At 42.8% G+C, this 16,216-nt stretch overlaps 1 protein-coding gene across 1 annotated transcript in view; it reads right to left on the reverse strand.

Moving 5' to 3' along the window:
* LYST (lysosomal trafficking regulator) overlaps positions 1–16,216 on the reverse strand; it is a 789,135-nt gene that overhangs the window by 223,809 nt on the left and 549,110 nt on the right. The window contains exon 36 of the mRNA XM_073671457.1: positions 11,606–11,667. Coding sequence (XP_073527558.1) covers positions 11,606–11,667 — 62 coding nt within the window. The remainder of the gene's footprint in view (positions 1–11,605; positions 11,668–16,216) is intronic.

The raw sequence follows: 16,216 nt of genomic DNA on the forward strand, positions 1-16,216 counted from the left end.
GCAGATGGTGAAATTCAACCTCTTAGCTTTCTCATGGCTAGGAGGAAATGGTCTTTTACTTGTCCACATCTGAGGGACCGAGGGCTGGCTATTGTGCTTAGACGGGGTTGATAAGGGTGTCCCCGGCAAACTGCCGGTCTGTGAGGAAGATGCAGGCGGACATGTTAGGTTGCCTTGATCCAAAGGTGGTGCTATCAATGTCGGACAGCGCTCAACACCAGCTGGTGTTACCACCTCCAAAGAAAATGATGACCTGCCAATCACGCTGGCTGTTGCGGGTAAAGAGGTGGCAGGTCTGCGCCCCAAAACAGGTGTGACTGCTGTCCCCCCAGTCACAGAGGATGAAGAGGCCGCGGATGCACAAGATATGGCAGACGGTGGTTGGCCCGGCCGGCTAGACCGCATTGTAGCACACTGAGCTTCCCACTGCAACTTATGCTTCATGTCCATGTGCCGGTTCATGCATGAAGTACTCAAACTATGTATTTTTTGGCCTCTACTTAGCTTTTGCTGACAAATGTTACACGAGTTGGGTCATCTTTATCGATCTGAAAAAATGCCCAGGCTATGCAAGGCTTAGCACCCATGCGACCTGAAGAGCCACCACGACTTGTGGTGAGAGGCAGAGTTGTGTTTGAGGATGCAGTTGTTGACGTGCTTCCAGTACTACGTCTCTGTCCAGGAAGGCGCAACCTGACCTCGTCGTCACTAGCATCTTCCTCCACCTCCTCTGCTGACCTCATCTCTTGGCTGACTGTGGGTTGACATTAAGTGGGATCTCCGACCTCATCATCATCACCCTGTGCGTTATCACACCCGTCGTCCTCAGAGCCAACCTGTTCCTGCCCTGACAAAAAACTAAAGTTGTCGCTCCAATCAGGTATTTGAGTCTTATCATCGTCTTCCTCATTGTCTCCACCAACAGGAGTTACAGTTTGGGAATGAGGGTCTACATTATGGTCAGAACCTTCTGCGTCTGGTCCTGGATCCGACTCATAAAGATTCTGGGCATCAGTGCAGATCATTTCCTCGTCTGGATTCACAGAAGCGCTGGAGTCGACCTCTGATTCCCAGGCTATAGTATGAGTAAACAGCTCTGCAGACTCAACCATCTGTTCTACCTCATACTCAGACGGGCAGCTGGAGATTTGGGAGCTGTGAGGAAGCAAGTGCGATTTGGGTGACACCTTTGAGGACTGGAGTATTTGTGATGTTGAAGTTGATGTGGAGGAGAGCCCACTTAAAGGAGCACTTGATATCCGTTGAAGCACCTGCTGTTTTTGTGCCTCATCTGGAATTTGTAGCGATTGGCGTGGCCGTAAGAAAGGGATCTTATCACATTGTCCGCTAAATGAAGTAGACATTTTAGTTTGGCTGGAAGATGGTCTTTCTTCTGCACCTACCCCACGGACACAACCTTTTTTCCCCTTCCCAACACGCCTATTCCCCTTTCCACCAGCAGCAGGCCTTTTTCCACTCATTTTGGTGGTTAACTAATTCACAACTCTGGAGTTGTTTGCACAAAAAAACAATGGATGGTAACCGAGCAGAGCTGAGTGGCCAAACTGTGGTATTAGGCCAAAACTATTGGCTGGGTTAGATGCAGAAAAAAATTATTTTTAATTTGCAACCTGATGGAGGTCAGTATAGATGGACTAATAGACCAAGTCCCACACACCGCTAGAAGCCCAAATATTTTTTCAGAGCTAGATGCAGAAAATTTTTTTATTCAATTTGCAACCTGATGGAGGTCAGTATAGATGGACTAATAGACCAAGTCCCACACACTGCTAGAAGCCCAAATATTTTTTCAGAGCTAGATGCAGAAAAAAATTATTTTTAATTTGCAACCTGATGGAGGTCAGTATAGATGGACTAATAGACCAAGTCCCACACACTGCTAGAAGCCCAAATATTTTTTCAGAGCTAGATGCAGAAAAAAATTATTTTTAATTTGCAACCTGATGGAGGTCAGTATAGATGGACTAATAGAACAAGTCCCACACGCTGCTAGAAGCCCAAATATTTTTTCAGAGATAAATGAAGAAAAAAATTATTTTTAATTTGCAACCTGATGGAGGTCAGTATAGATGGACTAATAGACCAAGTCCCACACACTGCTAGAAGCCCAAATATTTTTTCAGAGCTAGATGCAGAAAAAAATTATTTTTAATTTGCAACCTGATGGAGGTCAGTATAGATGGACTAATAGACCAAGTCCCACACACCGCTAGAAGCCCAAATATTTTTTCAGAGCTAGATGCAGAAAAAAATTATATTCAATTTGCAACCTGCTGGAGGTCAGTATAGAAGGACTAATAGAACAAGTCCCACACACTGCTAGAAGCCCAAATATTTTTTCAGAGCTAAATGAAGAAAAAAATTATTTTTAATTTGCAACCTGATGGAGGTCAGTATAGATGGACTAATAGACCAAGTCCCACACACTGCTAGAAGCCCAAATATTTTTTCAGAGCTAGATGCAGAAAAAAATTATATTCAGTTTGCAACCTGATGGAGGTCAGTATAGATGGACTAATAGAATGATGCTATGCCCAAAAGATTTTACTTCACTAGGTGCAGTAAAAAAATTGGTATTCTATACACAGGTGGTATATCTTGCAACACAGATAGGCTACTCCACTGACTAACACACTCTGCAATAGGCCAAAAAGGATTAGCTTTGCTAGATTCAGCCAAATGCTGTGAAAAAAACTTGCACAGCACTGGCACAGACCTGCCTGGCAAAAACTGATAGGAACTGATGTAACCTAGTCCTGAAAAGGACTCCAATTACAATTAGTCTTTACTCCCACAATCTATCTATTTAAGAGCACAGACCTGCCTGATAAAAGTCGTAGGAAATGCTGTAACCTAGTCCTTAAAAGGACTGCAATCACAACTATTCCCTACTCCCAAGCTATCTGTATATTTGTGCGAAAATTGGCTTGAAATTAACAAGGTATAGCGCACACAGCAACAGCGGTGCCGTCTAACACGCAGCTGCAGCAGTGAGAAAATGGTGGCGACGGGGAAAATGGCTTGGTCTTATAGGGCAAGGACATGTGACATACACTGCCAATCACACATGCCCTTGCTTGTGTGAAAAAAAGCACTTCGCTCCGTGTGTGCGCTGCTGATAGGCTGACAGATTGCACCTCCCCACTGCAAATGCGGGAAAGAGAAAAAAAAATGGAGATCTTCATTGTTCCTGCAGAGATCCATCCCCTGCCCCTCCCCCCGCCCCGCTGTACACTCAAACTGCGTATTAACATTAATTTTCATCATTACTGAGAAAAAATCCAGTTATGATTTTGGTGCACGAACAGTTATCGAACATAACCTCGAACAGCCGAATTTTTCTCAAATTGTTCGTGTTCGCCGACCGGCTCGAACACCGCCCAAAACAGCTCGAATTTGAGATTGGCGAACAGTTCGAGTAGAACAACGCTCATCTCTAATCAATGCCCTTACAGGAATCATATTACAAACTTGTCTCAAGATGGTATTATACACCTACTAGGCTTCATCATATCAATTCAAGCAACTCTCCCTTTTGTTGGAGAAATTGTGGCCAAAGGGGTGATATCATACATCTTTTCTGGAGTTGCCCCAAAATCCAAAAATTATGGGCTCAGACATCCAAACTACTTAATAACCTATTGAACAGAGAATTCAATATCCCTCCTCAAATGGCCTTACTTTCTTTAGGTTTAGAAACTCAGTCCCTTCAAGAGATCACTACTAATACACATTTTTTTAGTCATCAAGAATGCTATTGCATTCTATTGGAAAAAGCCTGACATCCCCACACTAAAAGACTTAATAGAAAAAATGAATCCGCATAGGACATATGAATATAGATTTGCTGTTATTAACAACTGCGTGGTCAAGTTATCAAAAAAATGGGATATTTGGACAGTTAAGTTTCCATACAGATGTGTGAGTCTTTTGCAACCGTTATCTCACCTGCATTACATAGCTGATCAATCATTAATGGTACTCTGTAATTCTCTTGCATTGTTAATTGTTTATTTTATGTTATAATATTTTACATATGTTATACTCTATTGTTAAATACCAACATTAGTTGATTCAATTTCTTCCCCCTTCCCCCCTCAACTTTCCACTTACTTCCCCTTCACCAGATTCCCCCCTCCTCTATACTCCTTATCTTCCCTGACCCTTCATTTTCAATTATTAAAAAATTTAATAAAAATTATTGTAAAAGGATTAAGGAGGGGGATGTGTGGAAGACGGCCTCTCCTGAAGGGCATTATGAAAACCTTGTTATGCCCTTTGGTTTGATTAATGCACATGCCGTTTCCAAAATTCTGTCAAAGACATTTTTCGGCACCTTGTAGATAGATTTATTGTGTTGTATCTTTACGATATTTTGATATACTCACCTGATCTCAAGTCACATCAGGTACACGTCAGGCAGGTTTTACAGGTTTTGAAGGATAATAAACTGTATGCCAAATTAAAAAATGTGTATTTAACGTACAAGAGGTTCAGTTCCTGGGTTTATTTCTGCCTGTTGCAAGTTTCTGGATGGATCCTGATAAGGTCTGTGCAGTTCTGGAATGGGATTTGTCAGAAAATCTAAAAGTGTTACAACGCTTTTTGGGGTTTGCTAACTATTATTGGAAGTTTATCCAACACTTCTCATCGATTGTCAAACCACTGGTCCAACTGTGCCCATCAGGCATTTTCTTCTTTGAATAAGTGCTTTTCCACTGCTCCTGTACTCATTAAACCTGATGTTTCCAATCATTTGTTGATGTTGACGCATCTAAGGTGGGGGTCGGAGCAGTGTTGTCTCAAGGTTCGTCCCTTGGTAGGTGGTATCCATGTGCCTTTTTCTCCAAAAAATTATCGGCGGCAGAAAGGAACTATGATTTGGGCAATAGATAACTTTTGGCCATCAAGTTGGCTTTTGAGGAGTGGCGTTACTTTATGGAGGGGCCAGTGCACCCTGTCACTGTCATTACTGATAATATAAATCTGTTATACCTCGAATCCGCTAAATGTCTAAATCCTAGACAAGCTAGATTTTCTTTGTTTTTTTCCAGGTTTAATTTTATTGTTACTTACTGTCCTGGGAGTAAGAATGTCAAAGCTGATGCTTTATCTTGGAGTTTCCTTGGGAGCGGTAGTTCAGATGACTGTCCCCTTTTTACAAGAAGGGGTGGTCTTCTCCACCGTGTGTTCTGAGCTGTAGGGAGATGCAATGAAGGCTCAGGGGGACACCCCAGCTTGTTCTTCAGGGAAACTGTTTGTATCTTTGCATCTGCGTCATTAAGTTTAAGGGGCACATCATAGCTTGGCTCTTGCTGGTCATCCAAGTAGTAAAGCAACCTTGGACCTCCTTTCTCGTCGTTTTTGGTGGCGAAGGTTACATCAGGATGTAGTCGACTTTGTGTCTTCCTGTAATGTGTTTGAGCATTCAAAGACTCCGCATACTCCTCCGTCTGGGGCTGTTCTAACATTAACCATACCTGACTGGTCATGGACATATTTATCCATGGATTTTATTACAGATCTTCCTTCCTCCTCTGGTAAGACTGTTCTCTTAGTGGTGGTGGATAGGTTTAGTAAAATGGCACACTTCATTGCTTTACCTGCTCTCCCTAACGCCAAGACACTGGCTCAGGTGTTTGTCACAGAGAACGTGAAGCTTCACGGGGTTCCCTCGGATGTGGTGTCAGATCGGGGGACCCAGTTTGTATCTAAATTCTGGAGGGCATTTTTTCTCGTCTGGGGATGCATCTATCCTTCTCTTCTGCATTCTATGCTCAAACCAATGGTCAGACTGAATGTCTAAATTAAAGCTTGGATGCACACCTCAGGTATTTCGTGTCTGATTATCAGGGGGATTGGTCATATTTTTTACCTTGAGTTGAATTTGCTTTAAACAATCGTCGCAATGAAACCATTGGTCGCCATTTTTTGGTGCATATGGCTTCCATCTGCAGTTCTGTAATTTCAGTAAAGATAGGTCTTCAGGGGTTCCTGGGGAGGAACGATTTTCATCATCATTCTCATCTGTATGGCAAGGGGTTCAAAACAACTTAAAAATCACAGGCGACAGATGCAAATGCATGGCTGATAAGAAACGGTTGGCAGGTGCAGACCTGGGTGTCAATGATTTAGTATGACAGTTTACCAGAAATATTAAACTGAAAATTTCTTCCTGGAAATTAGGTCCTAGGTTTATTGGTCCTTACAAGGTGGCAGCCGTAAATAACCCTGTGGCTTTTCGTCTTGAGCTTCCTCTAACTCTCAAAATCCACAATGTTTTCAACAGATCATTGCTCAAAAACATGTAGCGCATGTGGAGCCATCACTTTGCTGCCGCCACCGCATATTGTTGATTGTAGTTTGGAATTCCAGGTGGCAAGAATTGTGGATTCACGTATGGTTCGCCACTCTTTACAATACTTGGTGCATTAAAAGGGGTATGGTATTTGGAAGAGGATGTGGGAACCAGCATCAGAGGTTAATGCCAGGAAACTAATTCAGTCCTTCTATGCAGCCCATCCAGATAAACCCGGGTCCCGAGGGTCCAGTGTCCCCTCGTAGAAGGATGGGGTACTGTCACAGGGGTGTGTCCTCCTGGGAGACCTGGAGTCAGAAGGTCACAACTAGTAATGAATTGCAGGTCCACTTTTTAGACTATGTGATTCGTGTCCCATTTTAAATGGATTTCCTTTCCATCAATGCTGAAAGGGTTAAGGTCTCTTTTTATGCTGGCTAGGAACATACAGTGTTGTTGCTCACAACTGCAGCTATCATTTCCTCTCCCTACATGTACTAGCTCTGGGCATTTCTTCCTTGCCAGTGAAAGAATCTTCTTCCTGGAAAGTGTAGAGATGTGTAGTGATGGAGTTGTAAGTAGTTGCTGGAGTGTTTTGGCGTGCAATAGTTTCATGAGTATTTATCTCATCATCCGTATTCCTATTTAGTTTGTTTATTCCTCCCTTTCCCTATCCTCCTCCCCATTTGTGGTGAGTGTTTTAATACGATAGTGGTTTTTAGTTATCCCTGTCTGTCTTTGTGTCTTGTTTCTCTCACACTTCTGTCCCATGCCTCATGGTGTGGGGGAAGGACAGATTAGGGTTTAGCAGGAATATAGTAAGGTTGGAGACCCAGGCCTCTCTACCATCAAGTGTACCCCTGGGACAAGGATAATTAGGATCCCATTTCTCGGGACGGTTTTGGGCCTCTCTCTTTATTTCAGACCGTCACATTGTGACATCTTGGCCCCATCCTGGTATATATCCCCCATCCTGGTATATACAGTGGGGAAAAGAAGTATTTGATACACTGCTGATTTTGCAAGTTTTCCCACCTACAAAGAAGGGAGAGGTCCGTAATTTTTATTGTAGCTACACTTAAACCGTGAGAGACAAAATCTAAAAATAGAAACCAGAAAATCACATTGTATGATTTTAAATAATTAAAATTGCATTTTTTTGCATGAAATAACGTTTTGATCACCTACCAACCAGCAAGAATTCTGGCTCTCACAGACCTGTTACTTTTTCTTTAAGAAGTCCTCCTACTCTGCACTCATTACCTGTATTAATTGCACTTGTTTGAACTCATTATCTGTATAAAAGACACCTGTCCACACACACAATCAAGGACACTCCAACCTTTCCACCATGGCCAAGACCAAAGATCTGTCTAAGGACACCAGGGACACAATTGTAGACCTGCACAAGCCTAGGATGGGCTGCAAGACAATAGGCAAGCAGCTTGGTGAGAAGGCAACAACTGTTGACACAATTTTTAGAAAATGGAAGAAACACAAGATAACTGTCAATCTTCCTTGGTCTCGGGCTCCATGCAAGATCTCACCTTGCTCATGGGGTAAAGATGATTCTGAGAAAGGTCAGGAATCAGCCAAGATCTACACTGGAGAACCTGGTTAATGACCTGAATAGAGCTGGGACCACAGTCTCAAACATTACCCGTTAGTAACACACTACCCCGTCATGGATTAAAACCCTGCAAGGCACGCAAGGTCCACCTGCTCACGCCAGCATATGTCCAGGCCTGTTTGAAGGTCACCAATAACCATCTGGATAATCCAGAGGTGGCATGTATTCTTGCCCTCTCAACATGAAGAGAAACTGCTGCTCTGTTGACAGGGAGTAGCTGAATCTCTAGCAGGAGCCGTCAATGACCGGCGCCAGGTACAACAGACAGGTAGTTGACTCTGTTAACAACTACATACCTTTTTTTAAAGTACCAGATATCCCCTTTAAGTCCGCAATAATGGTGAGGTGGTTAAGGATATTTTCATTTCACAGGTCATACACCACGGCAAGCCTTCTACAAGACACAATGTAGTTATACACCATCCGTAAGGTTTCTCCCACGCAAAGATTTCAAAGCAGACTGGGTTTTCAAGATTTTCAACCTCTTTTGAAGAAACACTAAGAAATGTGTAACATTGAGGACCTTAGACACATTGGTCAGCCAAAGAGACTTAGTGCAGCCGATGAAACATTCATAATGCATACTACCCTTTGAAATAAGAAGCCTTCCAGCAGTGCCATCAGCTCAGAACTGGTAGCAACTAGTGGGAGACAGCTACACACATCTACTGTTAGGAGAAGTCTGACCAGAAGTGGTCTTTATGGAAGATTGTGGCTAACAAGCCGTACCTTCAACATGGATATAAGGACAAGTGACTGAACTGTACATGAAAATATAGGATCCAGGGTGCATAAATATTGTGGCAGGTGTTCTAAAAGTTTTGAAATATTGTGTTGGGAGCACATGACTTCATTGCCATGTGCCCCTAGTCACGTGTGCGTCGACGTCAACTGCTGGCCTCTGATTGGCCGGCAGCTAGGACACACATCCAGCTTAAGTATCGGCTGGCATCGGTGGGCCCCTCACCCACCGGTTCCGTTTCCAGTGGCGACCTTTGTAACCCTGGAAGTTACGCCCCTTATTCTTATTTTGCAGCATGTTTTCTACATCTGCCTAAAACATTTGCACAGTACTGTAGGTTGAAACAATGTCATTAACAGGAAAAAACAGCAGTTTAGAAGGCATAAAACTAGGTGAGGAGCAGCAAAAATTTGCTATATGTGTGAGTTTGTTAAGACTATTTCATATCATGGGTCGTGCCTACTTCCCTTTGATATCAGAAGATGTCCAGAAGTGCCATCAGCTCAGAACTGGCAGCAGCCTGTGAGTCACTGCCATACCTATCAAAGGGAAGTAAGAAAGATGTGGCTTTCATCTGATGCACTTATTTTCCTTGGATAACTACAGCATATATGGTGGCCCTCAATATTGCCCATTTATTGTTGCTTATTCAAAACACAACATCTTAAAATGCCAGTCTGCCTTGAACATTTTTCCTAGAAACCTTGCTTATTTAGTATAACTACTTGGTGTGTTGTTGCTATGCTCAGTCTTATCATGCTGTATGACCTATGACATGAAACGGTCTGGAATTAACTAATCTATATAGCAGATTTTGGCTGTTCCTCATCTAGTTTTAGGCCTTGTACACAGATGTTTTTTTTTTCAGTTACTGGCTGTATTTCAACCTACAGTAATGTGTGAAAGTTTTAGGCAGATGTAGAAAAAAAATCTGTAAAGTAAAAATGCTTTCAAAATAGAAGTATTAATGATTTTATTTTTATCAGTACACAAAACAAAATCAAATATTTTGTGTGACCACACTTTGCGTTCAAAATACCTTCAATTCTTCTAGGTATGCTTTGCACAAAGTCTTGGATTTTGTAGAATTATAGTAGTCCGATTGTATGAGTAATCAATTATACAAAACAAGTGATAATGATCATCATTTTCATATGTAAGTTGATAAACAGACATTAACTGAAACTAAAACAGCTTCATAGGAGGCTTATAACTGAGTGAGGAACAGCCAAAATCTGCAATAGAGGTGAGATTCTTTCATGTCATAACTGGCGAGATCTCCCTGTTTAGTTAGAAAAGAGAGACCAGAAAGTGTTCCCATATGTGTGAAGCCCAGGAACACCTCTGTACTTCAATAGAAGACCGATCACTGCAACTCCCCCGCCCTTCACCAGCGATAAGTACTGTATTTTTCAGACTATAAAAAGCACCGGACCATAAGACGCACCCCAAATTTTGGGGTGGAAAATAAGAAAAAAATATTTTTTAAAAGATGGGGGTCCATCTTATAGTCTGAATAGGTATCTTACCTGGGGGGCGGTGGAGCAGGGGTTCACAGGAGGCAGGGTCCTTCAGGAAGCCAGTGGAAGTTGAGGAATGCTGCAGACCCTGGATTCGAGAAGCTGGTGCTCCAGCAGCAGGGAGTTGCGGTGGTGGTGAAGCAGGATCGCAGGGTCCTCCGTTCCCTCCCTCACAACCCAGCTGCTGCAGCAGAAGAGGTGAGATGCTGCGGGGCTGATACCCGGCTGGAGACCGGTGTCTGGCTGTTGGTTGCGGCCTGGCGCCGATGTCTTGCTGTGAGCATCGTGAGCGGCTTCCGGTTCCCATGGCAATCTTTCTGAAGCTGTGATCTGCAAGAAAACAGCTGCCGGCCTGGCAGAACGCATGCGCCGGCTCCGGCGGCCATTTCCTGTAGAACACAGCTTCAGAAAGATGGCCATGGGAACGGGAAGCCGCTCACGCAGCTCTGTCTGACAGCCAGACACCGGCCCCAGTACCTGGCCCCCAGCCAGATACCGGCTGCCTCACCTCTTCTTCTGATGCCGCCACCTTCCTGATGGAGGGGGGGGGGGGACGACGACGGAGGGCCCTGCGATCCCGCTCCACCATCACCGCACCCCCCATTTTCCTCGCAAATTTGGGAGAAAAAAAATTTGTCTTATGGTCCGAAAAATACGGTATATTACAGTTGACCCTGCCTGCCAGCAACTTCTCTGTCTATCACGATCACATTGGTCATTTCTCTGATCAGAGCGTTTTCACTCTGATCACAGCACAGACAAGTGTGAAAATGATAGTGAAGCTGTAGACAAGAAGGGAAGTCTTCTAATAAAGTAGCAGTGTGTCCCTGGGAGCAGCGTGCTTCCGGTCTCTCTGCCTGCACATGCGCATTAGAAGCATGCATAGTGCAGAGGGATTAGTGAGAAGTCTTCCGTGCTTCCCTTGAAAAATAAGTACAAAAAACAAAAGATTTTTAGATAGATGCATCCTGCTTTGAAAGTCAGTATCTATGTAAAATAAGTAAATACACACATATAATTCTTTTTTTTTTTCTAATAAAACTAGATTTTTGGTGATAGGTCCCCTTTAACATCATAGAGGCAGTCTGGGATTCCATCAAGAGATAGATCAATTTATGCCTGCATCGAAAGTAGTTTGCATGCGTACCTAGAAGAATTATGCTGTTCTGAAGGTAAAAGCTGGTCAGACCAATTATTGATTTTAGATTTCTGTTTTGTTCATTCACTTTGCATTTTGTTGATTGATAAAAACCAACTATTATCACTTCTATTTTTTAAAGCAAACTTTGCAGGATTTATTCCACATCTGCCTAAAACTTTTACACAGTACTATACATATACCCACAACTTGACAATGTACAATGTAAATGTAATGTAATTTGAAGCTTACCAACCTAATAATAGTTCTCCAATTGTTTCCCTTGCTGGTGCTACATTAATACACCTTCGATTTACCCTAAACAGAAGGTAAAAAAATAAATATATTTAATTGAAAAAAAATTAAAATGTGAAAATACATTCCCTTAAAGTTGTGTGATAATAAAGGTTTGAAGTACGATAGCCCAGTTCCTTTCCAATGCTGATATTTATTAACTATTACTATTACTTATTAACTTTATACATGTTGGAGATTTGATTTCTGGAACTCCGACCGATTCAGAGAATGTAGGGTCTCCGGTGCATGTTTTTTCCTGCTTAATATCACTCTCATCTGTGCAGGAACCTGTAGCGCATTCCCATTCAAAGGTACTGTGGAGGTCATCTGGCATCACTTTATAAGAAGCTTGCTGGAGGCAATCAAAATGAAATCCTGATATGTAAACTACAACAAACAGAGGGATTTATAATTTGGTACCAAACTAAACAGAATAGTATGTTAGATTGACTTATTAAAATCATATCTGTCTCCAGATTTCACAATATAAACTGCATACATTATTAGATAGAACTTTTAGATATTATTATCACCATACACAGGTGAAAGGTTCTCCAGCAAAACATTTCTGAACTGTAGCTCCGATTACGTCATATACTTACTTCAGTGCCCCTACTGTCTCCACTTGGCTGCTTCATTTCCTTTCCGCTGACATCCCCACTATCATCTTGGGCGACTTCAGCATCCCCATCGACACATCTCTCTCGGCTGTCTCTAAGCTTCTATCCTCTTTTGGCCTCGCTCAATGGTCTTCCGCAGAAACTCACAAAGATGGCCATACTCCGGACCTCATCTTCCCCTGCCTCGGTTCCCTATCTAACCTCTCGAACTCATCTCTCAATCTTTCCGACCACAACCTACTTACATTCACTTCCCTCTCCTCTCCTGGTCCACAATCCCCACTCCATAAACCTGCACAACCTTGATCTACACTCACTTGCTGAGTCCCTTCTCCCTCTTACAGATATAAGTTCCTTACATAATGCAAATGCTGCTGCAGCTTTATATAACACCACAATATCTGCAGCTCTCAAATTGGTCGCTCCTCTCACACATACCAAAGCTCGCAAAATTAACAGGCAACCTTGGCACACCAGCCTGACTAAAGAACTGAGGCGGGCTTCCAGAGTTGCTCAGCGGAGATGGAAAAGATCCCACTCCAAAGAGCACTTCATTGCATTCAAAGAGTCCCTCACTACTTTCAAGTCCACACTCACTGCAGCAAAACAAACATACTTCTCATCTCTCATATCCTCACTGTCTCGAAACCCTAACAAACTCTTCAACACTTTCAATTCTCTCCTGTCCCCCAGCACCTCCTTCCTCTTCCTCTCATCTCACCTAAAGACTCTGCCTCATTCTTCAAGTAGAAGATTGATAACATCAGAGAAAGCTTTGACCCCCACAGCCCTACTCATATCTTCTCAGCCCTTATCCTCCAAAATCAGCTTCTCCGCCATTACGGAAGATCAACTTTCCCCTTTACTATCAAGATCACATCTCACCAGCTGTGTACTCGACCTTTTACCGTCCCACCTCATCCCAAACCTCACCACAGTCTTTACCCCAACCCTAACCCATCTCTTCAGGCTATCACTAACATCTGGTGTCTTCCCCTCATGCTTTAAACATGCCTCAATCACACCAATCCTCAAAAAGCACTCCATTGATCTATCCACCCTGTCTAGCTATCTCCCCCATATTACTTCTCCCCTATGCCTCAAAACTACTGGAACATGATGTCCATCTTGAACTGTCCTCACACATCTCCTCCTGTTGCTCCCTCTTTGACCACTTACAATCTGGTTTCCGATGGCACCATTCCACTGAAACTTCCCTGACTAAAGACACCAATGATCTACTACCCGCCAATTCCAAGTGACACTACCCTGTCATCTGCTTTTGACACAGTGGACCATTCCCTCTTACTACAGATTCTCTCATCTCTTGGCATCACAGACTTGGCCCTATTTTGGATCTCATCATACCTAACAGACCGGACATTCAGCGTCTCCCAATCACCCACCACCTCGCACCCTATCTGTCGGTGTCCCGCTAGGTTCAGTTCTAGGGTCCCTGCACTTCTCCATCTACACCTTAGGCCTGGGACAGCTCATAGAGTCCCATGGCTTTCTGTATCACCTCTATGATGATGACACACAGACTTACTTCTCTGAACCCAATATCACCTCCCTACTAACCAGAATCCCACAATGTCTGTCCGCTGTTTCATCCTTTCTCTCTACTAGATTTCTAAAACTTAACATGGACAAAATAGAATTAATAATCTTTCCCCCATCTCACTCAACCCCTCCAATACACCTATCACTTAAAGTAAATAGCTGCTCACTCTCCTCAGTCCCGCAAGCTCGATGTTCGGGGTAACCCTGGACTCTGATCTTGGCTTCAAACCATATATCTAAGCCCTTTCCACTTCCTGATGACTCCTACTCAAAAATATTTCCCGGATCCGTACATTTCTTACTCAATAATCTGCAAAAACCCTAGTCCATGCCCTCATCATCTCCTGCCTCGACTACTGCAACCTCCTGCTTGTGTGGCCTCCCCTCAAACACTCTCGCACCCCTCCAATCTGTCCTGCCTAATCCACCTGTCCCCTCGCTAGTCCCCAGCCTCTCCCCTCTGTCAATCCCTTCACTGGCTCCTCATTACGCCGAGACTCCAGTTCAAAACCCTAACCATGACATACAAAGCCATCCACAACCTGTCTCCTCCATACATTTGTGACCTAGTCTCCTGGTACTTACCTACACGCAAAGTCCAATCCTCACAAGATCTCCTTCTCTACTTTCCTGTTCCCACAATTGCATACAAGTTTTCTCTCGTGCATACCCCCTACTCTGGAACTCTCTACCTTAACATATCAGACTCTCGCCTACCGAGGAAACCTTCAAAAGGAATCTGAAGACCTACATCTTCCGACAAGCATACAACCTACAGTAACCAGCGCTCTACCAAACCGCTGCATGTCTAGCTCTACCCTCACCTACTGTATCCTCACCCATCCATTGTAGATTGTGAGCCCTCGCGAGAAGGGTTCTCTCTCATTCTGTACCTGTTGGTGACTTGCATTGTTCAAGATTATTGCACTTGTTTTTTTATTATATATACCCCTTTTCACATGTAAAGCGCCATGGAATAACAGGCGCTATAATAATAAATAATAATAATAATGATTTACAAGTTCTCCTGTTTGCACTCTAATTGGCTTAATGAGGTGGTTGATATGCCTTCTGATATGCACTGATCACTAGTTATATTTCCTGATGTAGCACTGCAAGTCCCAACATTTGCTTTAACCCTTCTCCTTTCTCTATAGTCTGCAGAACATTACTTTTACCATTTAATCAGTTCGCATCTTAGTGATTGATATTTTTGTCACAATATCCCTTGATTTAGTACCACAAGTCCCAGCACATTACCTAAATGTTTCCAATTTACCATCCAGTTTTATCATTACCAACAGTGCATTACATTTTAAACTATACAATTGGTTTTACAAGTCTCTAGCATTGCTTGACATAGATCTTTAATAGTTCAAAACTTCGATGTATGCACCATGCATTTTCCTAAATTATTTTTTTAAATGCATGGTACCTACAGTGAAACATGGTGGTAGCAGTGTCCTTATGTTGGGCTGCATGAGTGCTCCTGGTGTCAGGGAGCTACATTTCATTGATGGTATTATAAATTCACAGATGTACTGCTCAATATTGAAAGAGAAGATGCTACCATCACTTCTTGATCTTGGTAGATGTGCACTTTTAAAACAAGACAATCATTCAAAACACATATCTATGGCATTTCTGAATAACAATAAGGGTGAAAGTGATTCAGTGGCCAAGTATGTCTCCTCATCTGAACTCATTTGAACACCTATGGGAAATTCTGAAGAGACAAATGTAGCATCACTCACAATCCGTCATCCAGGCTCTAAGAAGTCATTATTAAAGAATGGAAAAAGATGTTGTAATATGTCGCCAACGTGGTCATTTCATGCCTAGAAGACTTGGTGCAGTCCTTAAAAATCATGGAGGTCATACAAAATCCAAGATGTAGTAGTTTTTGATATGGGGCATATTCATGTTTGCATCAACTAATGTGAGTAAAACCGAATATACTGTAATAAAAGTTATATTATTAACCTTCATCCTATGGGTTAAAGCATGTTCTATGAAACTCAGTCTTGTCTAAATTTTGGAAATTGTTCTGGTGTTCAGTGAGATCTTGATTAAAATCTTACGTTTCATTCAAAATGGGTGTACCTATTTATGCTGAGCTATATAAATGTGTATATATATCTATATATATATATATCTATCTATCTATAATATAACCGGAGAGGCGTTCCTCTGTCTGAAGCCTTAATAGACTGCGCAATGCGCAAGCGCGACAGGTCTGTGCAGTCTGGCTCCAGACAGAAGAACGCATGGAGCCGTTACAGGTAAGAGGAGTGTGTATGGCGCCGGAGATCGTGGTATGCGCAGGCACTTAACGCATACCGTGATCTCCGGAGCCATACTTACCTGACTGGAAGGAGCATTGCCGC

The sequence above is a fragment of the Phyllobates terribilis genome, unplaced genomic scaffold, assembly GCF_046119375.1.
Source record: "Phyllobates terribilis strain yellow unplaced genomic scaffold, ASM4611937v1 Scaffold_3__8_contigs__length_932513732, whole genome shotgun sequence".
Taxonomy (NCBI): Eukaryota; Metazoa; Chordata; class Amphibia; order Anura; family Dendrobatidae; genus Phyllobates; species Phyllobates terribilis.